Below are 19,500 nucleotides of genomic sequence, written 5' to 3' on the forward strand. Positions count from 1 at the left end.
ACACTGAGGAAAAAACCCAAGACTAGATAGACATGGATCCACCAACCAGCTAACTTACATATTTTAGTGTGGTTACATCTGTGCAAAGGCTACCATGCCCAGTGTGGTCCAAACAGTTAATGCCCTCTATTCCGGGACAGGTTGCAGAAGGTACCTGCTCCAGGTGTGCCTTCTTGGAGAGACGCAAGGAGGCATGGCTTACAGGGCAGGCTCCAACAGATGGTCTGTGTACTTTGTCGGTTGTAGATCAGAATGTGGAGACATCACACTTGAGCTGTACCTGAGGGCTAAAGCTTTGGTGACTCCATAGACCAGCTGCAAATTGGTTTTGTATTTCGCCAGCCCTTTATAATGCACAATTGGCCTAAGGAAACTTGATTGACTGACTGATTGGTGCTGGGAAATAGTCAGATGCATCGCCAGACTGTTCAGGAGCCAGTATGAATCCGGAGACTTTCCACCGCATAAACGGCAATGTCTGTTTTCCAGTAAGCACTAAACACTGTTGGCCTTCTTCCCCCAAACAGGCCTGCAAATTCCGGGGAGGCCAGGTCACTGGCAACTTCCTGGAAAACTCAGATGCTTGCTCTTCTGTGACAGGAGGAGCCCAGGGTATGTCATCGCCTTTGGGCATATGCCCGATGACCATTGGAAGCAGATTCAGTCTGGCCCATCAGGCACGGATACGTGTGTTTGATGGAATGAAAACAGAAGCCTTAATGGGAGTTCCCCCGAAATTGAATCCCCGCTTAGCATGAGGACACTGGGCTTTGTTGCTGCTGGGATAGCAGCTATTGAGCTTTGAGTCTTTAGAAAAAGAGGGGGCCAGATTATGCATAAATACCTGCTTTGCCCCAGTGTTTGTATTTGTCAAATACCAAAAAATAAACAAGAATCTTAATTTGGCTTGTATCCTTGCCACCTGGCTCTCCTACCACCTCCCATTTCCAGGCCCAGTGCAGGAGAGAGGAGCCGGGCAGAGGTTATAACCAGGGAGGAACCTGGCCGATGTCAGGGACTGTGTGCTCACTTTGGGCCTGCAGAGAGGTGGGGCGCACTGGTATTCAGGCTGTTGATTCAAAGCCATGGTTCCACTGATATTTAGGCTGTTGACCTCATTCTTCTGGAGAGGTGGAAAGTCCGCCAGGAAAGGTCCATTCTCTCTGGATTCTGGCTATCTGGATCCCCCTCCCCCCCGCATATGTCAGCGTCTGGCCTTGTAGAGACAGATGCTTGCAGTGCTGGGAGTTTGCCCAGAGGGACCTCAGGCAGGTGTATATGAGCTATGTAGTCCCATCTCTTTAGAAGACTGAAGAAGATTCAAATCTTCAGAAGGTTTGAAAATTATGTCTAAGGTTTTGTTCTAAACTAAAGAACAAATCAAACACAACAAAAAGGAGAGGGGGCTTTGTAAGCTGAGTCATAGCCAGGCTCACTCTCTGATCTTTACACGGTTTTCCCTTTGCCCTTCTGCCGCCGGAAGGGATTGGTGGATCAGCCTTTTGGAGCTGTTTTGGGAGAAGAAACATGACTTTAATGGATTTAGGAGGCAGGAGAGGAATGAGCCCGGAAGTCCTGGAATCAAATGAGAGCAGCTGTAGCTTCAAGAAGGCTTCAGCACTGAGAGCCCAGAGAGGGGAAATATTAATGCCTGCTAATATTAATCATTTATATTGAATTACTAAGCTCCTATTTATTATTTACCATTGACATTGTGTTGAATATCTTCTACAAATGATCTCAGGAAACCTTACAAGTCCACGATATGGTAGCATTAGCCCCATTTTATCGATAAGGGTTTGAGTTGTGGTCAAGCAACTGGCAGCTGCCAGAAAGAGGATTCAGATCTAGGTTCGTGTGGTTTCAGACACACTGCTTTTTTTCTGCCAAGTTGTGGGCAGGGGACAAATAAGCTTGATTTACTGGAATTTTGTTTCTTGTGAAGGGAATGATTTTACCCGAGAGCTGCTCATTCCCTTTCTCTCTGGGAAGCAGTTCTGCTCCGTGATGGCGCTTTGGAAGTTTAGCCAGGAGAGCTGATTAGGAAGTAAGAGCAACCTGTGTATATGTGGCTTGAAAGCAGAGGGTGTGGAGTCCTTGGCCAACATTTTCCAGTGGTGTGACTCTGATGGGCAATGGTGCCATGGTTAAGATGGAAAGATACTCTTGCAAATTGAAATGTTATAAATAGGGAATGGGTGCTTTGCTTTCCTGCTACTTGGGTCATTTGGAAAAATATTTGCTTAGTGAGTAACAGTGTGACATGAGTTCTGCTTAGTAAGTAGTTTTCACTCACTTATCCTGAGAACTTGAGGATGGGGTAGGGTTTTCTTTGCTGCCAGCTTGATTATTTGTATAGGATTAGTGCACAGGTTTGCATCATCTGCTATTAAGTATTTATTTTGTTAACTTTTCAGGTCTCTTAGAAACTGGTTTAACTCCCTGATTGATTTGCATGGTCCCATAAGTCATGTTTTTGTGTGTGGCTTATCCCACTCACTTTTAGCATTCTCTTAAGCAGGCTTTTAAACATGGCTCTCCCTAGATTGTAGATGCTGAGTGGACGAAAGCGAGGCAAAGAGTGAGAAGAAATTTAATCACTGGTTCTGGGAAAGAGGTTGGAAATTCTGCTTTCCCAAAGAACTCATGGGACGATGATTATTTGATTTCATCCTAGGTATGGCCAGGTCAGCTTAACCAGGATTAAGAGAAATGGGGGGCAGGGGATGGAAAAAAAGATTCAAAGGCAAATGGTGACAGGTTTCCAGAATAATTTAACTGGTTATTGTTCACTCCTTGCTCTTCCTTTTATTTCTGCGAGTCCATGGCCCCTCTTTCCTCTGTGCTTTGAGTTTTGTGTATCTGTTCTGGGAAAAAAATACCAAATCAGACAAGGTTTGCATGTAATTCACTCCTCACTTGAAATCCTCAGGGTCAATGTTGTTACTCCATTTCAGCTTCTTAAAGACAACATACAATGTGCTATTCATCTTTGTGTTTTTGGCTTAATGCACTGACACAGAGTAGTTAAGCAGTAAATGATTGTTGAATAAATTCCAGAAGGATCTTGCTCTAAACTAACCATTCATTCTAGACAGGTTAGAAGGTAGTTGGATCTGGAGCTACATCTCAATACTTTGAGCTACAACTGAAGGGTATTTGAATTATTAACAAAGGATATTTTAAACTTAAGTGAATTGTCAACTAGAAGGGCCTAAGTGGGTGTGGTTTCTCTTCCCAATTCATTTTTATTCTTTGACATTATATGAACACTTATGTACAGTTAAAACTATGTGGATGTACTTGCTTATGTTCTGCTTTTCTTTATGTAGCTATTTTTTCTCACAGAGATATATTTTTAATTCATTTAAAAAATATTTCTGGTGCATTGCTAAATTACATTGCAAAATGTCAGGCATTGCTAGACTTTAGGTATGTGACAGTAAAAGGCCACTCGTGGTCCTTGCCTTTTGGAGTTAATGGTTTATCAGGGAAGACAGAAAGGGTAATGTTCTAAAGGAGCAGAAGGAAGAGTATGCCAGTGAGAAGGAACAGCATGCAGAGTGGCCCAGAGGTAGGAAAGAGCCTACGTGTTCAAAGAGGAGAAAGAAGGCCATTGCGGTTGGCACTTAGTGAACAGGGACAAAGGGAGTGTTATTGAGGTGGAGCAGGCAGGGACCAGATTGGATGAGCCCTTTAAGGTCTGAACATGTCAGGATGTTGCTGGGCATACAGTTGTAGGCAAGGTTATAATATGGTTTTAATGAGATTTCTTTTAAATATCACTCTGGCAGTTCTGTGGAGGATGGATTGGGAAAGGGGAAGTGGAGATGCAGGAGATTGCAGGAGATGATGGTTTTGGGGTGGTGACGGTGAAGATGGGGATTACTAGATCGATTTTAAAGATTTTGAAGAAGGTCTTCTGCTGGTGAGATGTGAGAGGGCAGGGGTTGAAGGAAAGCATGACAACTGTCTGTCATGGCTGACTCTTTGGTTCCTGAGTTGTCTTTGGTGGCCTGATGACTTTGAAGGGCAAAGCTGGGGGAGGCTTGGGTGGGCTTGGGGGCCCCAACGTTTGGGTACACGTTAGTGACTTTGAGGGGCCTGTGATTCCTGCAGTTCAAGCTTCAGGCCTGCCATGCCACCTCTCCTCTGGGTTGGTGTTATGTTGAGCCATCCTGCTGTTGTTGGACAGATGCTTAGGTGCTGTCATTGCTCTGCAAGGGAGCAGTGCTGATGACATTGTCTCTGTACAGATCAATTGCTCTTTTTCTTTTTGGGTTGTTCCCAAAAGTGAAGTATATTTGGGGTGCATGGCCCAAAGTGGATCGCTGGGTCACAGGAAGTGAATGAATGGTTTTATGGCTCCAGCAGTGCATTGCCAGATTGTCTTTAGAAAGACTGAATTAATTTAGAATGCCACCAGGAACTATAAATGTGCCTTTTACCCCACCAGGCTGCCAACACTGGAGTTTATAATTTTCATTTATTTATGCTGCTTTGATACGGATATGTAAGGGTCCTTGGTCGTGCACATTTGTACTTCAGTAGTCACTGGGGATGGTCGTATATTTATCCATGTGATAATTACCTTTATAATTACTCATGTCATCCTCTGCCTCAACTAGTGAGTGGAATTTATGTTAACCTCATTTCCATGAATTCTTTACATTTTTGTTTATAAGCTTTCATTAGCCATGTATGGCATACATTTTTTTAAAGATTTTATTTATTTATTCATGAGAGACACAGAGAGAGGCAGACACATAGGCAGAGGGAGAAGCAGGCTCCCTTCAGGGAGCCCGATGGGGAACTCTTATCACAGTATTCTGGGATCACGACCTGAGCCAAAGGCAGACGCTCAACCACTGAGCGACCCAGGTGTCCCTAATTTTTTTTTTTTTAAAGTAGATTCCTTGCCCAGTGTGGAGTCCAGTATGGGGCTTAAACTCACCACCCTGAGATCAAGATCTGAGCTGAGATCAAGAGTTGGACACTTAACTGCCGGAGCCACCCAGGTGCCCCTGGCATATATTTTTATAGTCTACTTTTAATATTACATTCAATAACAAAAATTTAGGTTAATATTCTTAAACCTCTTTTTGTGTCAGAGAGTATCCTTTTTTTGGGTCTGAGAGTATCCTTTGTTGCCATTGGTTTTGTTTTATTTATTTATTTATTTTAAAGATTTTATTCATTTATTCATGAGAGACACAGAGAGGCAGAGACACAGGCAGAGGGAGGGGCAGGCTCCATGCAAGGAGCCCGAAGTGGGACTTGATCTGAGGACCCCAGGATCACGCCCTGAGCTGAAGGCAGGCACCCAACCACTGAGCCACCCAGGCATCCCACCATTGGTTTTGTTTTAATAGTCAGAAATTGATCTCTTTCCCGATACTTTAAATAAACTATTCTGGTTACTTTGAATTTTATATTTGATCTTTCTAAGGTTGGGTTTGTTGACTTTTCTGGACGTCAGCAGCATGTTGGTGGTGGAGACTGCCTCAGTGTGTTCTGCAAGATGTTCATACATCTTGCGTGAGTAAAGGATTGTATGGCCGTATAAGTTTGGGAAATGCCAGATTCAACAAAGTCACTGTTTCCTGCAGCTGGGCCCCCTGCTGGGCCTCCTGGAGCCATCAACAGGCTAATATTAATTGTGCCTCTGTGAGGGCTGCCATCAGGAGCATTTCCTAAACTTTTAGGCCAGGGTTTGGTAAACTTCATCTGTACAGAGCTAGATAGTATTTTTGGCTTTGTGGGCCATGTGCTTTCCGCGGAAACTACTCACCTCTGCCTTTGTACTTCGAACACAGCTCTGGGCAGTGCCTCAAAGAAGGGGTGTGGCTTCATTCCAATAAAACTTAAGATTTGTGGACACCGAAATCTGAATTTCAAAATTTTGACAAAATTTTATTCTTCTTTTGATTCCCACCCCCTGCTGCAGCTATTTATCTATTTAAGATTTTATTTATTTATTCATGAGAGACACAGAGAGAGGCAGAGACATAGACAGAGAGAGAAGCAGGCTCCCCTCAGAGAGTCCCATGTGGAACTCAGTCCTGGGACCAGGACCACACCCTGAGCCGAGGCAGGTGCTCAACCGCCGAGCCACCCAGGCGTCCCTGCTGCAGCTCTTTAAAATGTAGAAGTCATTCTTAGCTTGTGGACTATAAAAAAGCAGGCAACTTGTTGGTTCACCCCGTGTTTTATATCCGAGGTCATTAGCATCCTGTGGGACTCCGTCAGGGAAACTCATTCTGGAAAGTGCTTGCTGAAATTCTGCTCCATTTGTCTAAAGTGCACTTTATTAATAGAAAATCCTTTCTCCTCTCCTGGTTTTCTCATTTGTTCTATGTTGTTTATATGTTAGGCCTTTTTTGAAGCCTTTATTAATTTATTTGAGAGAGAGATTGAGAGAGAGAGAGAGTTGTGGAGGGTGGAGCAGAGGGAGAAGGACAAGCAGACTCCAAGCTGAGCACAGAGCCGGAGGCAGGGCTCAATCCCACAACCCTGAGATCATGGCCTGAGCCAAATTCAAGAGTCCACCGCTCAACTGACTTCACCACCCAGGCGCCCTTGTTTAGCTTGTTTTGAAGTGTTGCTTTCTTGGTTCTTATTTGTCTTTTACGTATCACCATGCAGTCTGCATTTTGTTTGTATTTTTTTGTTTTGGAGAATGCTCCAAGTCTAGTAGGGGATGTTTCAGGACTACAGCTTTTAAAATCTGGGGTCTCTGATACACTTCTCAGGAATTGGGCATTTGCATTTCAGTTGGGGTGTTTTAAAAGATTTTCTAGTACCGGGGCCCCTGGGTAGCTCAGTCAGTTAAGTGTCTGCCTTCAGCTCAGGTCATGATCTCCAGATCCTGGAATCGAGCCTCGCACTGGGCTCCCTGCTTAGTGGGGAGTCTGCTTCTCCTTTCCTCACTATCTCTCAAATTAAAAAAAAAAATCTTAAAAAAGGTTGATCCGAAGGGAATGAAGCTAAACCATAGTAATATGATAAGTTGAAGGAGTGATCGTTAAAATAACTAAAGTATATGGGAGACTTGTGTCCCCATGTTGCACCTGCTTTATCTGTATTAAGAATTCTGAAAACAATCTTAGGAGGGTAAGTGTTACCATTATCTGCACTCTGCTGATGAGGAAACCGAGTCCCAGGTTGGGTCACTTGCCAAGAACCCCTGGTAGAGCGGAGCCTGCTGAGCACACAAGAGGCTAAAATAGGTTTTTGTTTATGCTTTCTTTCTGGAACAGCTACACTGGCTGGTGGTGTTAGTTTTGCCTTGGTTTCTATGAAGACTCTATAAACCTCAGTGAGCACAGAGGAGTATTTCCCCCTACACCTTTGCCACTGTCTTGTTTCTAAAGTGGCTTCTCCATGTAGGTGGGGGTCGTAGCCTACAGAAGTAGCAGTGGGCATGGGTGAAAGGAGATAAAGTCTCTGGTCTAAGGACTGTGTGCTGCGCACACATGCTCCTCTGCATTGCAGGTTCCAGGGAACACAGCATCTGGGTTAAGTCGTGCCTGTTTTTTTTTTTCCTTTTCCCACTGTGCCCTGAGCTTGCCTTCTTCAGTCCTGGAGTCAGCACATTCTAGCCTTGGCGTTCTTTATATTCTCCGGCATTAGCAGCAGTCCCTGCTTTTGCCTTAGCAACAGAAGACTTTTTTAAGTCAGGGAAGATAATAGGAAATGCAAGAGCTGACCATATTTATATAACATACCTAGGAACAGTTCTGTTTTTGTGGAAGCTTTACCCATGGAGGTTTTCCTCTTTATATCATTCGTTTTTCCCTTCAAATCTGGAGGACTCCCAGCAGTCAGGGTCTTGTGATTGTAAATTTAATGTGATTCTCATAATAAAATGGTCAGAAATTCTGGGGCTGCCTTGTTATGCCTGGCTTTTGCCTTTTGATTATTAGTTGGCATGTTTTATGGTCACCGTCTTAGAAATAATTTGCTTGCTGTATCTTTGTTATAATCTCACAGTAATGAGATCCCTCTTAAAATATTAGTTTTTTGGACCATTAAACATTTTTGATAGCAGACTCACCGTCAGTCTTCCTGCTTGCCCATTATGAGAAGACAGAGGTTTATCACTGCCTTGAGTTTACTCATTTTCCATGAAAAATTACTGGAATTTGATACAGAACAAGAATGGCATAAATATGTTGTGCTCGTAAACTGCAGGGAATTTTTTTCCTACTTGTTTGAAGGATGAGGTCAGGGGATGAGAATCGTTAAAGATAAATAGGCATCGGCAGTCTCACATGTGTTAGCACATCTCTCAAATTAAAAAAAATTTAATTTTTTAAATTAAATTTGGGTGCTTCTTGTCCTCACCCAAGCACCCTGGGTGCTTCTTGTCCTCAGTCCCATCCCAAAGCCCTAGAGGAGAAGTGACAACAGGACCAGTGTGACATTGACCACCAAGGTGAGCGTGGAAGTCTTGGAAGCCTTTATCGCGGGTTACTTGAGAACTACTTCTACCTTCTTCTGAACTGTGCTTTGTCCTGGGGTTTGGATCTTTTGGTTACTCAATAAAGATTTACAGCACCCCTATATCCTGTACAGTTTGGGATGGCACACTGATACTTGGCTCTTATCCATTATTTTCCGTGTAATTGGTGTCCTGGATAAATGAAATTTTCCGTATAACTGAAGTTTAAACTAGGACGGAACCTAAATGACTTTTGAAGGATAATACCATAATACTTCTAACAATTCCAAATATCAAGTTGCTGTCATTTATTTTTTTTAATAAAATGAGGGGGGATGTTTTAAATTCTTCTTTACATTTGCTTGTAATTATAAGCACCATGCTGAGCATCATTCTTGGAAGCCAGTTATGGTTCTATTAAAAAAGTGATGTGGCCTCAGTGTCTTTGGAGGTGAAGCACACTACTTGCCCTTCCACTGAAGGGTGCCAGACGGCTTTATCCCTTGAATTATTATGGCTGTATTGAGGAGGCCTTTGGCTTTCTCACATGTGGTCTTATACCTGTGCTCCAGCAACCTCTTCTACCATCACCATTTCATTTGTCGCTTCTAATTATTTATGGTCTGCAAATCCATTCATTCAGTCAGCAAACCCTTGTTGGGTATGTCATGAGTTGGATACTGGCCTTGAGGGCTAGGATAGTAAAATAGACTCTGCCTGTGCCCTCATGGAGCTTGTGGTGCAGACGAGAAGACACACTACACCAATAAATGTATGACTACAGAATTATGGTAGTCATATAGGAAAAACGTTTTAAGTAGGGGATAAAAGGATAAGATTTGGTGTGTGAGCTGGAATGAGTGTCAGTAAGGGAGGTCAAGAACCCAATACTCATTGCTAGACTCTAGAGGAGGTCTGAGGGTTCCAGTGAATGGGCTCCTGGTCCCTGCATTTTTGACATTTTTTTGGACTGCTCAGAGAAGGTATTGCCTAGCTTTTTTTTTTTTTTTTTTTTTTTCCTGTCAAGGGCCGGGTAGTAAATATTTTGAGTTTGTGGGCCATATGGTTTCTTTTGCAATTATCCAGCTCTGCCTTTGTAGTGTGAAAGCTGCTATAGGCAATACCTAAATAAATGGCTGCATTCCAATAAAACATATACAAGAATAAGTGGCATGTGGAAATTCGTTGGTTGACCCCTGGCTCCGAGTACACTTTGTTTATGATTTCCATGGTCTTCATTATTGAAGTGGTTGAGCAAGGAAGGAAATGCAATCTCCATGGTTGTCCTTGGCCTCGAGCTGCTCAGAATCATTATGGGAAGATAAATATATACACCTATGAGACCATCAACAAACATTACCAGCAAGATGTAATTAGGCACTGAAATGAAGAATAGAAACAGGAAATGTGATGAAGAGTTTGCTCATCTGCTTGGAATCTGGGTGGCTAGGAGTAATTGTAAAGCATTCATGGAAAAGGTGGAAGTGGACCTATCATTGCAGACACCTTGAAGGTTAGAGTTCAGTACGACCTAGCCCAACATACTCATTTTACATGCAAGTAAGACAGGGTCCTACTGATCTTAAAGGCAGAGCCTGGACAGAAACACGTCTTCTGTTTTCTAAATCTTTGCCCACATATTCTTTCTTACTCAGGTTTGGTCCTCCCACAGGCTGAGAACACTTAAGAGAGCAGATTCATATGAATAGGGACAAGGTATGTGAGTGAGAGCTTCCAAGTTATGGGTTAGAGGCTTCTTTTGTCCTTGAAGGAAGTGATTCGTGTGAGCCTGAGAGCAGGATGAGTGGACAGAGTGTGTCTGTCATTTGGGGTGGGAAGGACAGAAAAGGAAAACAGGAGTGGGGTGAGGGGCACCTGGGTGGCTCAGTGGTTGAGCATCTGCCTTTGGTTCAGGTCGTGATCCTGGGGTCCTGGGATGGAGTCCCACATCAGGCTCTGCCTGCTTCTCCCTCTGCTTATGTCTCTGCCATTCTTTCTCTCTTTGTGTCTCTCATGAATAAGTAAATAAAATCTTTAAAAAAAATGTGTGGGGTGGAAAAGCAAGGAGAGGAATGTGAAATGCAGAAGAATGGATAAGGAAAAGTACTCACATGCCCTCAGTAGGAGAAATCCCTGCATTGGGGCATATCCATCCTGTTGAAGAGCACTTGGGCCATCATAAGGAAGAAAGTAGTCTGTATTCTGATATGGGATGATTTCAGTGATGAACAAAAGCAAATCAGAGAACAGTTTGTATGGCCTGTTCCTTTTCAATGTGTGAGACAAAAACACCCCAAAGAAACTGAAACAGTCAACTCGAAGTTCATGTGTGTGTATTATGCGTGAAAGCTCAGGTAAGGGTCTGGAAAGATGTGCATGAGAATTACCTGTGAGTTTCTCTGATGAGTGGGTTTAAGTATGGACTTCAACATTTTACTCTATTTTGTCATTGTTGGAATTATTATAAGAAGGCTGATTTTTGTTGTAAGACAATAAAAAGTATCAGGTTGTGTGGGAGGCAGGAGGAGGGACTCTGACATTGGACCTGGGAGTTCTCCAAAGGAATTCTCAGAATCAGGGAAGATTAGAGCCAGAGGGGTCTTGCCTCAGTTCAGGGGGTCCCAAACTTGGCCAGGGCATTGGAATCACTTGGAAAGCTTAAAAACAAAATATATTCCTGGCTCTATTGCAGACCCACAGTTGTCTCAGGTGATAGGACTGCGGATGTGGATTTTTTTTTTTTTAACTTCCCAGGTAACTTTGATCTGTGTTTGAAGTGTGAAACTTTGGGTGAACCCCTGATTTAGTTTTTCTCCCTCTGTGTAAAGGAGAGAATTAAAGATTTTGATCTGATGGAACCAGCCTCAAGTGCTCTGCTTCCCTGACTCTCAGTTTTCAATGACAGGTCTCCTGATTCAGGTGTTTTCCTAACATTAGCTTTTAGGTATCATCTAAACTTGTTTTTACATTTTGTAGGGAATATTTTTCTTTTAAAAAGATTTTTATTTATCTATTTATTTGAGAGAGAGAGAGAGAAAAAGAGAGAGTAGGGGGAGGAGCAGAGAAAGAGGGACAAGTAGACTTAAACTTGTTTTAGGAGTAATCCCTCATAATCCTTCCTTCAAATGAATTCAGACTTGGTCCTCCTATTAAAAAATTGGTAGATCGGAGCTGCTGCAAAAATGGGAGGTTTGGAACCCTACCTCCTGACCTTGCCATGGGCCCACATGGGCACCCTCCTGGCTCGAGGGGTAGCTTTGAGTAAGCTGTTTGTTCCATCCTGTGATCTCCAGAGTCCAATTTGAAGATGATTGATTTTTTTCCCTCTCTCCTTCCATAGGTGATCATTCATCAGCTCTAGCTGCTCTGACCTCTCAAATCTTGTTGCCTTCTCCTTCCATGGCCAACCCCTAAATCAAAGTCACCCTGGACTTTCACCTTCTAAGTGGGTTTTTCCATCAACTCTCCCCCCAACCACTGCCAGTTAACTTTTTTATTCACAAATGTGATTGTGTCTCTTCCCCTCCAGCCCCCCAGCGTAAACAAAGAGTGGTTTCTCACTGCATTTTTGGGTTAGGATCAAAATGCGGAGCTTCTCCAAATTTAACTACGGCCACTGTGTTACATTCTCCCATTGGTTGGGAGAACCATGTAAACTTTTTGGTTCCCGAGCTGAGCTTCATTCGGCTTCAGATTTTTGCTGTGGGGTTCCCTCTGCCTAATCCACATTCCCTTCTCCCTGACCAGAATTAAATTCTGCTTCTCTGTCCTTGAGAGTGACTCTAAATGCTTCTGTAACATCCCTCTGCTGGGAAGCACCTGCTAACCTCCCCCTCATAGGACTCTGTGTTTCTCCTCAGCAGTAATCTCAATTCTAATTAGGTAATTCCTGATTAATTAGTTGTTTCCGTCTGTCCTGCCTTAGAAGGTATACTCCATGTGGCTGGGATAGGGTTCACAAATGACGTTGTCAGCTTGTGGCATGGTGCCTTGTATGTAACATAGTAGGTCTTCGATAACTATTTGTCCAGTGCATTCATAATGCCTAGTCTTTGAACAGATCTCATTCTAGTGCTCAGTCCAGGTGAGATGTAGAGGCATCATTGTTAACTCTGTATGTAAGAGCTGGAATTGCCTCCTGTAACATGAGGTAATGAAAGGTCCATTTTTAGAGCCCCATTGTCTAAAGTGGGTTAGTTAGAATGAGAGAGTTAAAGAGTTCTGAGCTTTGCCTTAGTTAGAAACATCACCGGTTATTCTAAATGAACCAAGAACTGAAAAATCTACTCAATGAGTGGGGAAGAGTGTGGGGTGCAGTGGGATCTGGAGGCAGGCTTTGTGTGCTACTGGGGGGGACCCATCGTAATTGGGTTAGTCAGGGGGCTGATGGATCCCCAACAAGTGTGTGCCCTAGGGAGAGAAGTGAACTATAGGAAGACAAGCCCTAACCCCATCCCTGGATGCCAGCACACACACACACACACACACACACACACACAGGGCTGTTAGCCACCCCCCTGTGGTCATTCTGCAGAGCGACCTTGGGGTGTGTGCCTGGCTGCCTGCCCAGCCTGCCTGCAAGGGATGGGGGAGCCAGACTCAGAGCCCACGGCACAGCAGGGTGATGATGTTCATACCCAACCACCGCTCTCTGGCCAGATCTCCTGTTACCTTCTCTGCTTTTATCTTGTTTGTGCAAATGTAATAACCTGCCATTTAGGTTATTTATACATCTTTCAAACCTCCAGAACCCTGTGGCCATCTAAAAGGGCTTTTGCATTTAGAAACTAGATGTAAAGGAACTCGGGGAAATACAGAAGCAGAGCCACTGTTGCAACCTCTTGGGTGGGTCCTTAGCGCCAGGGAGACTGGGATGAGATTTGTCCTCTTGTACTTGCCAAATGGAACCTGTGCTCCACACGATAGTGGTCGCTTTCTGCCCTCAATCTAATCCACATTGCCAGGGCAGAAGGAGGTGGCTGGGCCGATTTTGCAAACAGAAGGACCAAGAAAAGAAAGAAAGCCAGAAAGAGACAAAGAGAGTTAATACAGAATTTACCATTATGAAGCAGATTTTTTTTCTTCAGTCCAAGATGCCATTAAAGTTTCTTTTGTTTTTCTTTTTTTAAGATTTTATTTATTTATTCATGAGACACACACACACACACACACACACACACACACACACACACACAGGCAAAGGGAGAAGCAGGCTCCATGCAGGAAGCCTGATATGGGACTTGATCCCAGGATCACACCCTGGGCTGAAGGCAGACGCTCAACCACTGAGGCACCCAAGAGTCCCAAGGGAGATACTTTTGATTCAAATCATTAAATTTTTTTGGGAGGGGAGGGGAACTGAATCTTGGATTAACCTTCAAGGTGCCAAGGAGTCGGGAACTATGATCAATTTTTAAAGACATTCTTGTTTTATTCTCTTAGCTCCTGGTACTCATTTTAGAAGGAGCTTCCCTGATGGGCATCTGGTAGTTTGGGGCGGCCACTGTTTTCTTGACACTTAACCCTTCTCCATTTTGTAGAAGGCAGTGGAAGCTTCCTCGGTGGGACCTCTCAAACTTCTTTCATGCAGAAAAACTCTCTCACTATTCATTATTAAATATTTCCCCCCAGCTCTCAGAAGGACCTTAGGATTTAGTACCCCAAACATAATTTCTTTTCTCCTATGTTTTCAGTGTAAGAGAGTATAAAATCCTGTCTAGCTGGGTGAAGTTTCTGTCCTATGAACTAAATTTACCTCTGTGGAGTCCCGGCTGAGCCTGGTTTTGTGCTGGGACCTCCAGGTGTCTGCAGGTTCCTGCTCCAGTGACCATGGCCTTTAGAGGCTCAGCGAACAGAGTATACCTCTACATCAACTCTGTTACTTAAAGCAAATTAAGAATGCCAAGGACCTGCCTCTGTTTTGCAAATAAAACAAAACCAAAACCAAAAAATGTTTGGCTTTGCATAGAGAAAGGCTTTGAAAAAATAACTCCACATGGGTAATCTGGTGCTATAGCAGAAGGAGCTTGAATATATGCCATCCAATCCTCAGTTGCTTTGTCTTGGTGCTAAGAAATGGCAACTTAACATTTGGATTATAGGAAGGAAGACAGCTATTCAGCAAGCTATTTTCTTCTTTCATTAGGATTTTTCACTTCTATATACATTTAAAATTTTTTCTTAAATTTGAGAATATGTTTTAAGTAAGCTCTCTGCCCAACATGGGACTTGAACTCATGACCCTGAGATCAAGGGTTGCATGCTCTATCAACTGATCCAGCCAGGTCCCCCTGTATAGTGTTTTGGGTTTTTTTGTTTTTTTTTGTTTTTTATGTATAGCGTTTTGAACAACAAAGTACTTACATGTTCATATTCTCAATTGATCTTTATAATTGAGTTGAGCAGTATTGTCAACCTCACTTACTAGACAGAAAAAAAAGGAAGTTAAAAGCAAAGGTCATACAATAGGACCAAAGCTTCATAGCCAGGAGGTCAGGCCCCATGATGGAATCATAGTCTTTGTTTCTCTTTCTACTGTGTTGCTCTGACAGGGTTAAAAGAATGCAGGACCGTTAAGATCTTTAATGGGGATGGTGGTGGTGATATTGGGATTGTTCCATCTTTTCTTCTCCTCTGTTCTTGTATAACCCATTCTTGATTTTTGTTCATTTTCCCTCCCCTTTTATTTCTTTCAGCTTGGATTCCTTAGCACCACCACAGCTCAGCTAGAACAGAAGGCCTCAAATCTCATTGGCAAATACCACCATGTTGACCGTGCCACCGGCCAGGTGCTAACCTGTGACAAGTGTCCAGCAGGAACCTATGTGTCTGAGCACTGTACCAACACGAGCCTGCGTGTCTGTAGCAGTTGCCCTGTGGGGACCTTTACCAGGCATGAGAATGGCATAGAGAAATGCCATGACTGTAGTCAGCCATGCCCATGGCCAATGGTTGAGAAATTACCTTGTGCTGCCTTGACTGACCGAGAATGTGCTTGCCCACCTGGCATGTTCCAGTTTAATGGTACCTGCGCCCCCCATACGGTGTGTCCTGTGGGGTGGGGTGTGCGGAAGAAAGGGACAGAGACCGAGGACGTGCGGTGTAAGCAGTGTGCTCGGGGTACCTTCTCTGATGTGCCTTCTAGTGTGATGAAATGCAAAGCATACACAGACTGTCTGAGTCAGAACCTGGTGGTGATCAAGCCGGGGACCAAGGAAGCAGACAATGTCTGTGGCACACTTCCACCCTTCTCCAGCACGACCTCACCTACCCCTGGTACAACCATCTTTTCACACCCGGAGCACATGGAATCCCATGAAGTCCCTTCCTCCACTTATGTTCCCAAAGGTAACTTAACCTCATGAGTTATTTATTTGAAAAAGTCTTTGAGCCCAATGGAACTACCAAAAATGGGCTTGTACCAAGGATACTTTCTTTATTTTGTATATTCCAAAGTCACCCCTTGAAGAAGGGGCCTCCATTTTGTGGTTAATCTGTCTTCTTTGGATGTATTAGAAACATTTAGATTTAGGTTTTCTGTTAGGGGGGATCAAATATCTAAAAACTAGGTCACATCGAGCTTAAAAAGAAAGAACTGAGAGAAATAAGGACAATACATGGCCTTATGTAAGTCACTTCTTCAGGCCTTGGCTTCAAACTTGGCAAATACATGAGTGATTTAGATGTTCAAGCTTCCTTCCAGATTAAAAGCTTTCCAACATGGAATCAATCCTGGATAGACACAGCCAGAAGGAAAGGAGGAAGGAAAAGGGGAGAAAATACCATGATGCCTGGAAGGGAGGGATTAAATATTGAAACCAAGGTGGGTTGAAAAAGGGGAAAGAAAGAAAGAAGCTTCAGGAAACAAGTTTGTAGCTTGTTGAAGATAACTAGCATTTGCATCTGGAAAATGATGTTTAATTTTTTCAAATGATTTTAATTTTATGCTTTTCCATCGAGTATCCTAGTTGTCCTCAGGATTTTGAGCCTCAGGAAGAATACAAAGTTTATTCTTTATTTTCAAATCCTTTTTGATTAATTTTCTTGAAAGGATAGCCAACTGGAGTTGTGCTTTCTAGCATAGACTTCACGTGTAATTACATTGGACCTTTATGATAGCTCTATAAGGAGGGCCTTACAACCACCAGTTTGAAATGAAGAAACAGGTTCAGAGAGCTCCAGTGACCTGTCTAGGTTTTCTCAGGGACTAATGTAATCCAGGTCCTGTCTCTTGGGACTTGAAATCCCTGGCTCTCACACTTCTTAATGAAGACTGCTTGTGGAAACTTCTCTGAAGGAAGTACACTCAGCTGCCAGCCCAAAACTTATCCCTTAATAATAGATCCTAAGAAAGTCTTGCCTTGTTTTATTCACTGATTAGTCTCACCAAAGCTTTTGCTGGTCAAATTTGGATTTGGGTTTGAGTTCTTTTCCCTAACTTATCATATTCCCAGTTTTTACCATTGTATCTTGAAATGGCCAAAAGGTGGGAAAAGGAGAATAAAGGGATCACATCTGAACTGGTTTTGTGAACAATCAGCACATTTAAGAGTTGACTAGAACCCTGAACATACATGAGTCCACTCTGTATGTGAAACATAGGGGAGCTGCTGTGAAGCTTGGACATTGGATCTGTAAGGATGCCATTGGTTTTGCCCTGATGCAAGCTAAACTTGCATCCAGTTTAGCTGTGAAGTTTAGTTTTTATCTTCCACATAAAGGTGCTGTTAGAATCTTTATGAAAATGTGCGGTATGATTTATCCGTAAGCTCCAAAGTTCATCTCTTCTTTCATTATCTGGCCTGGCTTGGAGATGAGCAGGAAGCGGAGGAATATACAGATCCCCAGATATAGAAAAGCTCTTCCCCCCTCCTTTTTTCTAGGCATGAACTCAACAGAATCCAACTCTTCTGCCTCTGTTAGACCAAAGGTACCAAGTGGCATCCAGGAAGGGACAGTCCCTGACAACACAAGCTCGGCAAGGGGTGAGGAAGGCATGAACAAGACCCTCCCAAACCTCCAGGTAGTCAACCACCAGCAAGGCCCCCACCACAGACACATCCTGAAGCTGCTGCCGTCCATGGAGGCAACTGGAGGCGAGAAATCCAGCACGCCCATCAAAGGCCTCAAGCGGACTCACCCCAGACAGAACTTGCACAAGCATTTTGACATCAATGAACATTTGCCCTGGATGATTGTGCTTTTTCTGCTGCTGGTGCTTGTGGTGATAGTGGTATGCAGTATCCGGAAAAGCTCAAGAACTCTGAAAAAGGGGCCCCGGCAGGACCCTAGCACCATTGTGGAAAAGGCAGGGCTGAAGAAATCCGTGACCCCAACCCAGAACCGGGAGAAGTGGATCTACTATTGCAATGGCCATGGTGAGCCTTCTTTCCTCTTTGCTCACAGATCCCCACCCTGTCTTAGTCCTTGCTGGCTGAAGGAGTGGGAAATGCAAAGTTTCTAGAAGTTCCTGTCTACCAAGTGCTTTTTGATCTAGTTGGGTTATGAAAAATGAGGTGGTCAGCATTTGATAGAATCCATTCGGAGAGCATAACTACTCTGTCCTTTTCTCCCCTGGCGCATTTAAAAGAGACTGTTGACAAACCAGAGGCCCGAGAATGACCTTTAGGGACTTTGTTTAACTGTCATTTAACAAGTGAGGAGATAGAGTCCTGGGAGCTTTGGCTGTGTCCTTGATCCAGGCTGGTTGTTCTTTCGGATGGATGGGCTTGACTCCACATCTCCTCACTGTTGGGTGCCTTGCTTTTCCAGTTCTAGACTCCTGAAAAATGAGAGGGTAAAAACCCCAACTTGTTTTCATTAAGTTTGCCTTTCTGAATCTGAACCTTGCTTTTCGATTCCCATCACTTTCTCACATGTGCTTTTCCCCTCCTTGTGTTTTTGGGATCTCATTTCTCCCAGGACGTTAGGAAGGTCTTTTAGATTATAGAAACACAAAGCTTAATCTACTGGTTATCATCTGAGGCTGGACCATACATCTTTTACCTAGCAATCAGAGTGTGTTGATACAGGCTAGAATATTTCAATTTTTCCTTTTTTGAAGACAAAAAATAGCTTACAGAACTTGTGCCAATAGCCAAGTTTGGTCTGAAGACCGCAGTTTTTAGCTTGGGGCAGTTAATTCCCTTTCTTTAAATCCTCAATGAGATAGCAACCCAAAGTTTTGATAATTCCCTTCAGTTATCTTTTTCCTTAAAGATACAGGCATAAACCTAACTTTCTAAAAAAGTCGTTTGGCCTTTTTTGCATTGAGTCTTAAAAATGTTTAGACCCTTTGCCCCGGGAACTTAATTTTTGTGAATCCGTCATAAAGGTATAAACCAGAAATACTAAAAAGAAAGATTTAAGCACAGAGATCTTAAGCTTTTAACTCAGCACTATGTGTAATAAATAAAAATTGGAAATGATCAAAGGCCCAGTTTTAGGAAAATGAATAAGTTAATTATGGCATATCCATATAGTGGAATACTGTGTTGATATTGAAGATTTAATGAAGTTTTTTTTCCCCTTTTTACCCATGACAGGAAAATGTTAATACTAGGTTAAAGGAAAAACAACAAAACCAAACCAGGCTATGCACTTTTTACACTATAATCCTAATTCTCTTAAATCTTTGGGGAAAGGACTGAAAAGAAATATGCCAAAATAAAAATAATATTTCTTCCAGTTTGGTGGGATATGGTGGAATTTATGTATGTTTTTTTCTTCATTAGTTTTCTTTTCCCCAGATTTTCCATAATAAGGATATGAGATTTTTATAATCAGAAATTTAGAGAAAGTTAAAAAAAAAAAACCAACAATTTTATCTTGCTCCTTTTGCTAGTCTGTATGAATGACCAAACCAGGTGAAAATCAGACTGAGGCCAACATCCCACCTGTGATAGAGCCTATGTAGACTTGAATAAAACAGCTCTTTGCTGGCAACTCAGCGGGGGAAAGAATGCTTCAATTCTCCCCTCCTTTTTAGTGAATTGGACATAATTTCAGACTGGAAAAATTTGCAATAGTACAAAGAATACTGATATATACCTGTACTC

General features: G+C 43.0%; 1 protein-coding gene across 2 annotated transcripts in view; it reads left to right on the forward strand.

The window, feature by feature from the left end:
- TNFRSF21 (TNF receptor superfamily member 21) overlaps nucleotides 1–19,500 on the forward strand; it is a 69,242-nt gene that overhangs the window by 4,286 nt on the left and 45,456 nt on the right. Inside the window, exons 1-3 of one of the 2 annotated variants that reach the window (XM_041750369.1) lie at nucleotides 10,130–10,159; nucleotides 15,139–15,790; nucleotides 17,326–17,820. In XM_041750369.1, coding sequence (XP_041606303.1) covers nucleotides 10,145–10,159; nucleotides 15,139–15,790; nucleotides 17,326–17,820 — 1,162 coding nt within the window. In that variant the 5' untranslated portion in view covers nucleotides 10,130–10,144. Of the gene's footprint in view, nucleotides 1–10,129; nucleotides 10,160–15,138; nucleotides 15,791–17,325; nucleotides 17,821–19,500 lie in introns of those variants that run through there. The other variant, XM_041750362.1, reaches the window with a different exon arrangement.

Source organism: Vulpes lagopus, chromosome 1 (genome assembly GCF_018345385.1).
Source record: "Vulpes lagopus strain Blue_001 chromosome 1, ASM1834538v1, whole genome shotgun sequence".
NCBI lineage: Eukaryota > Metazoa > Chordata > Mammalia > Carnivora > Canidae > Vulpes > Vulpes lagopus.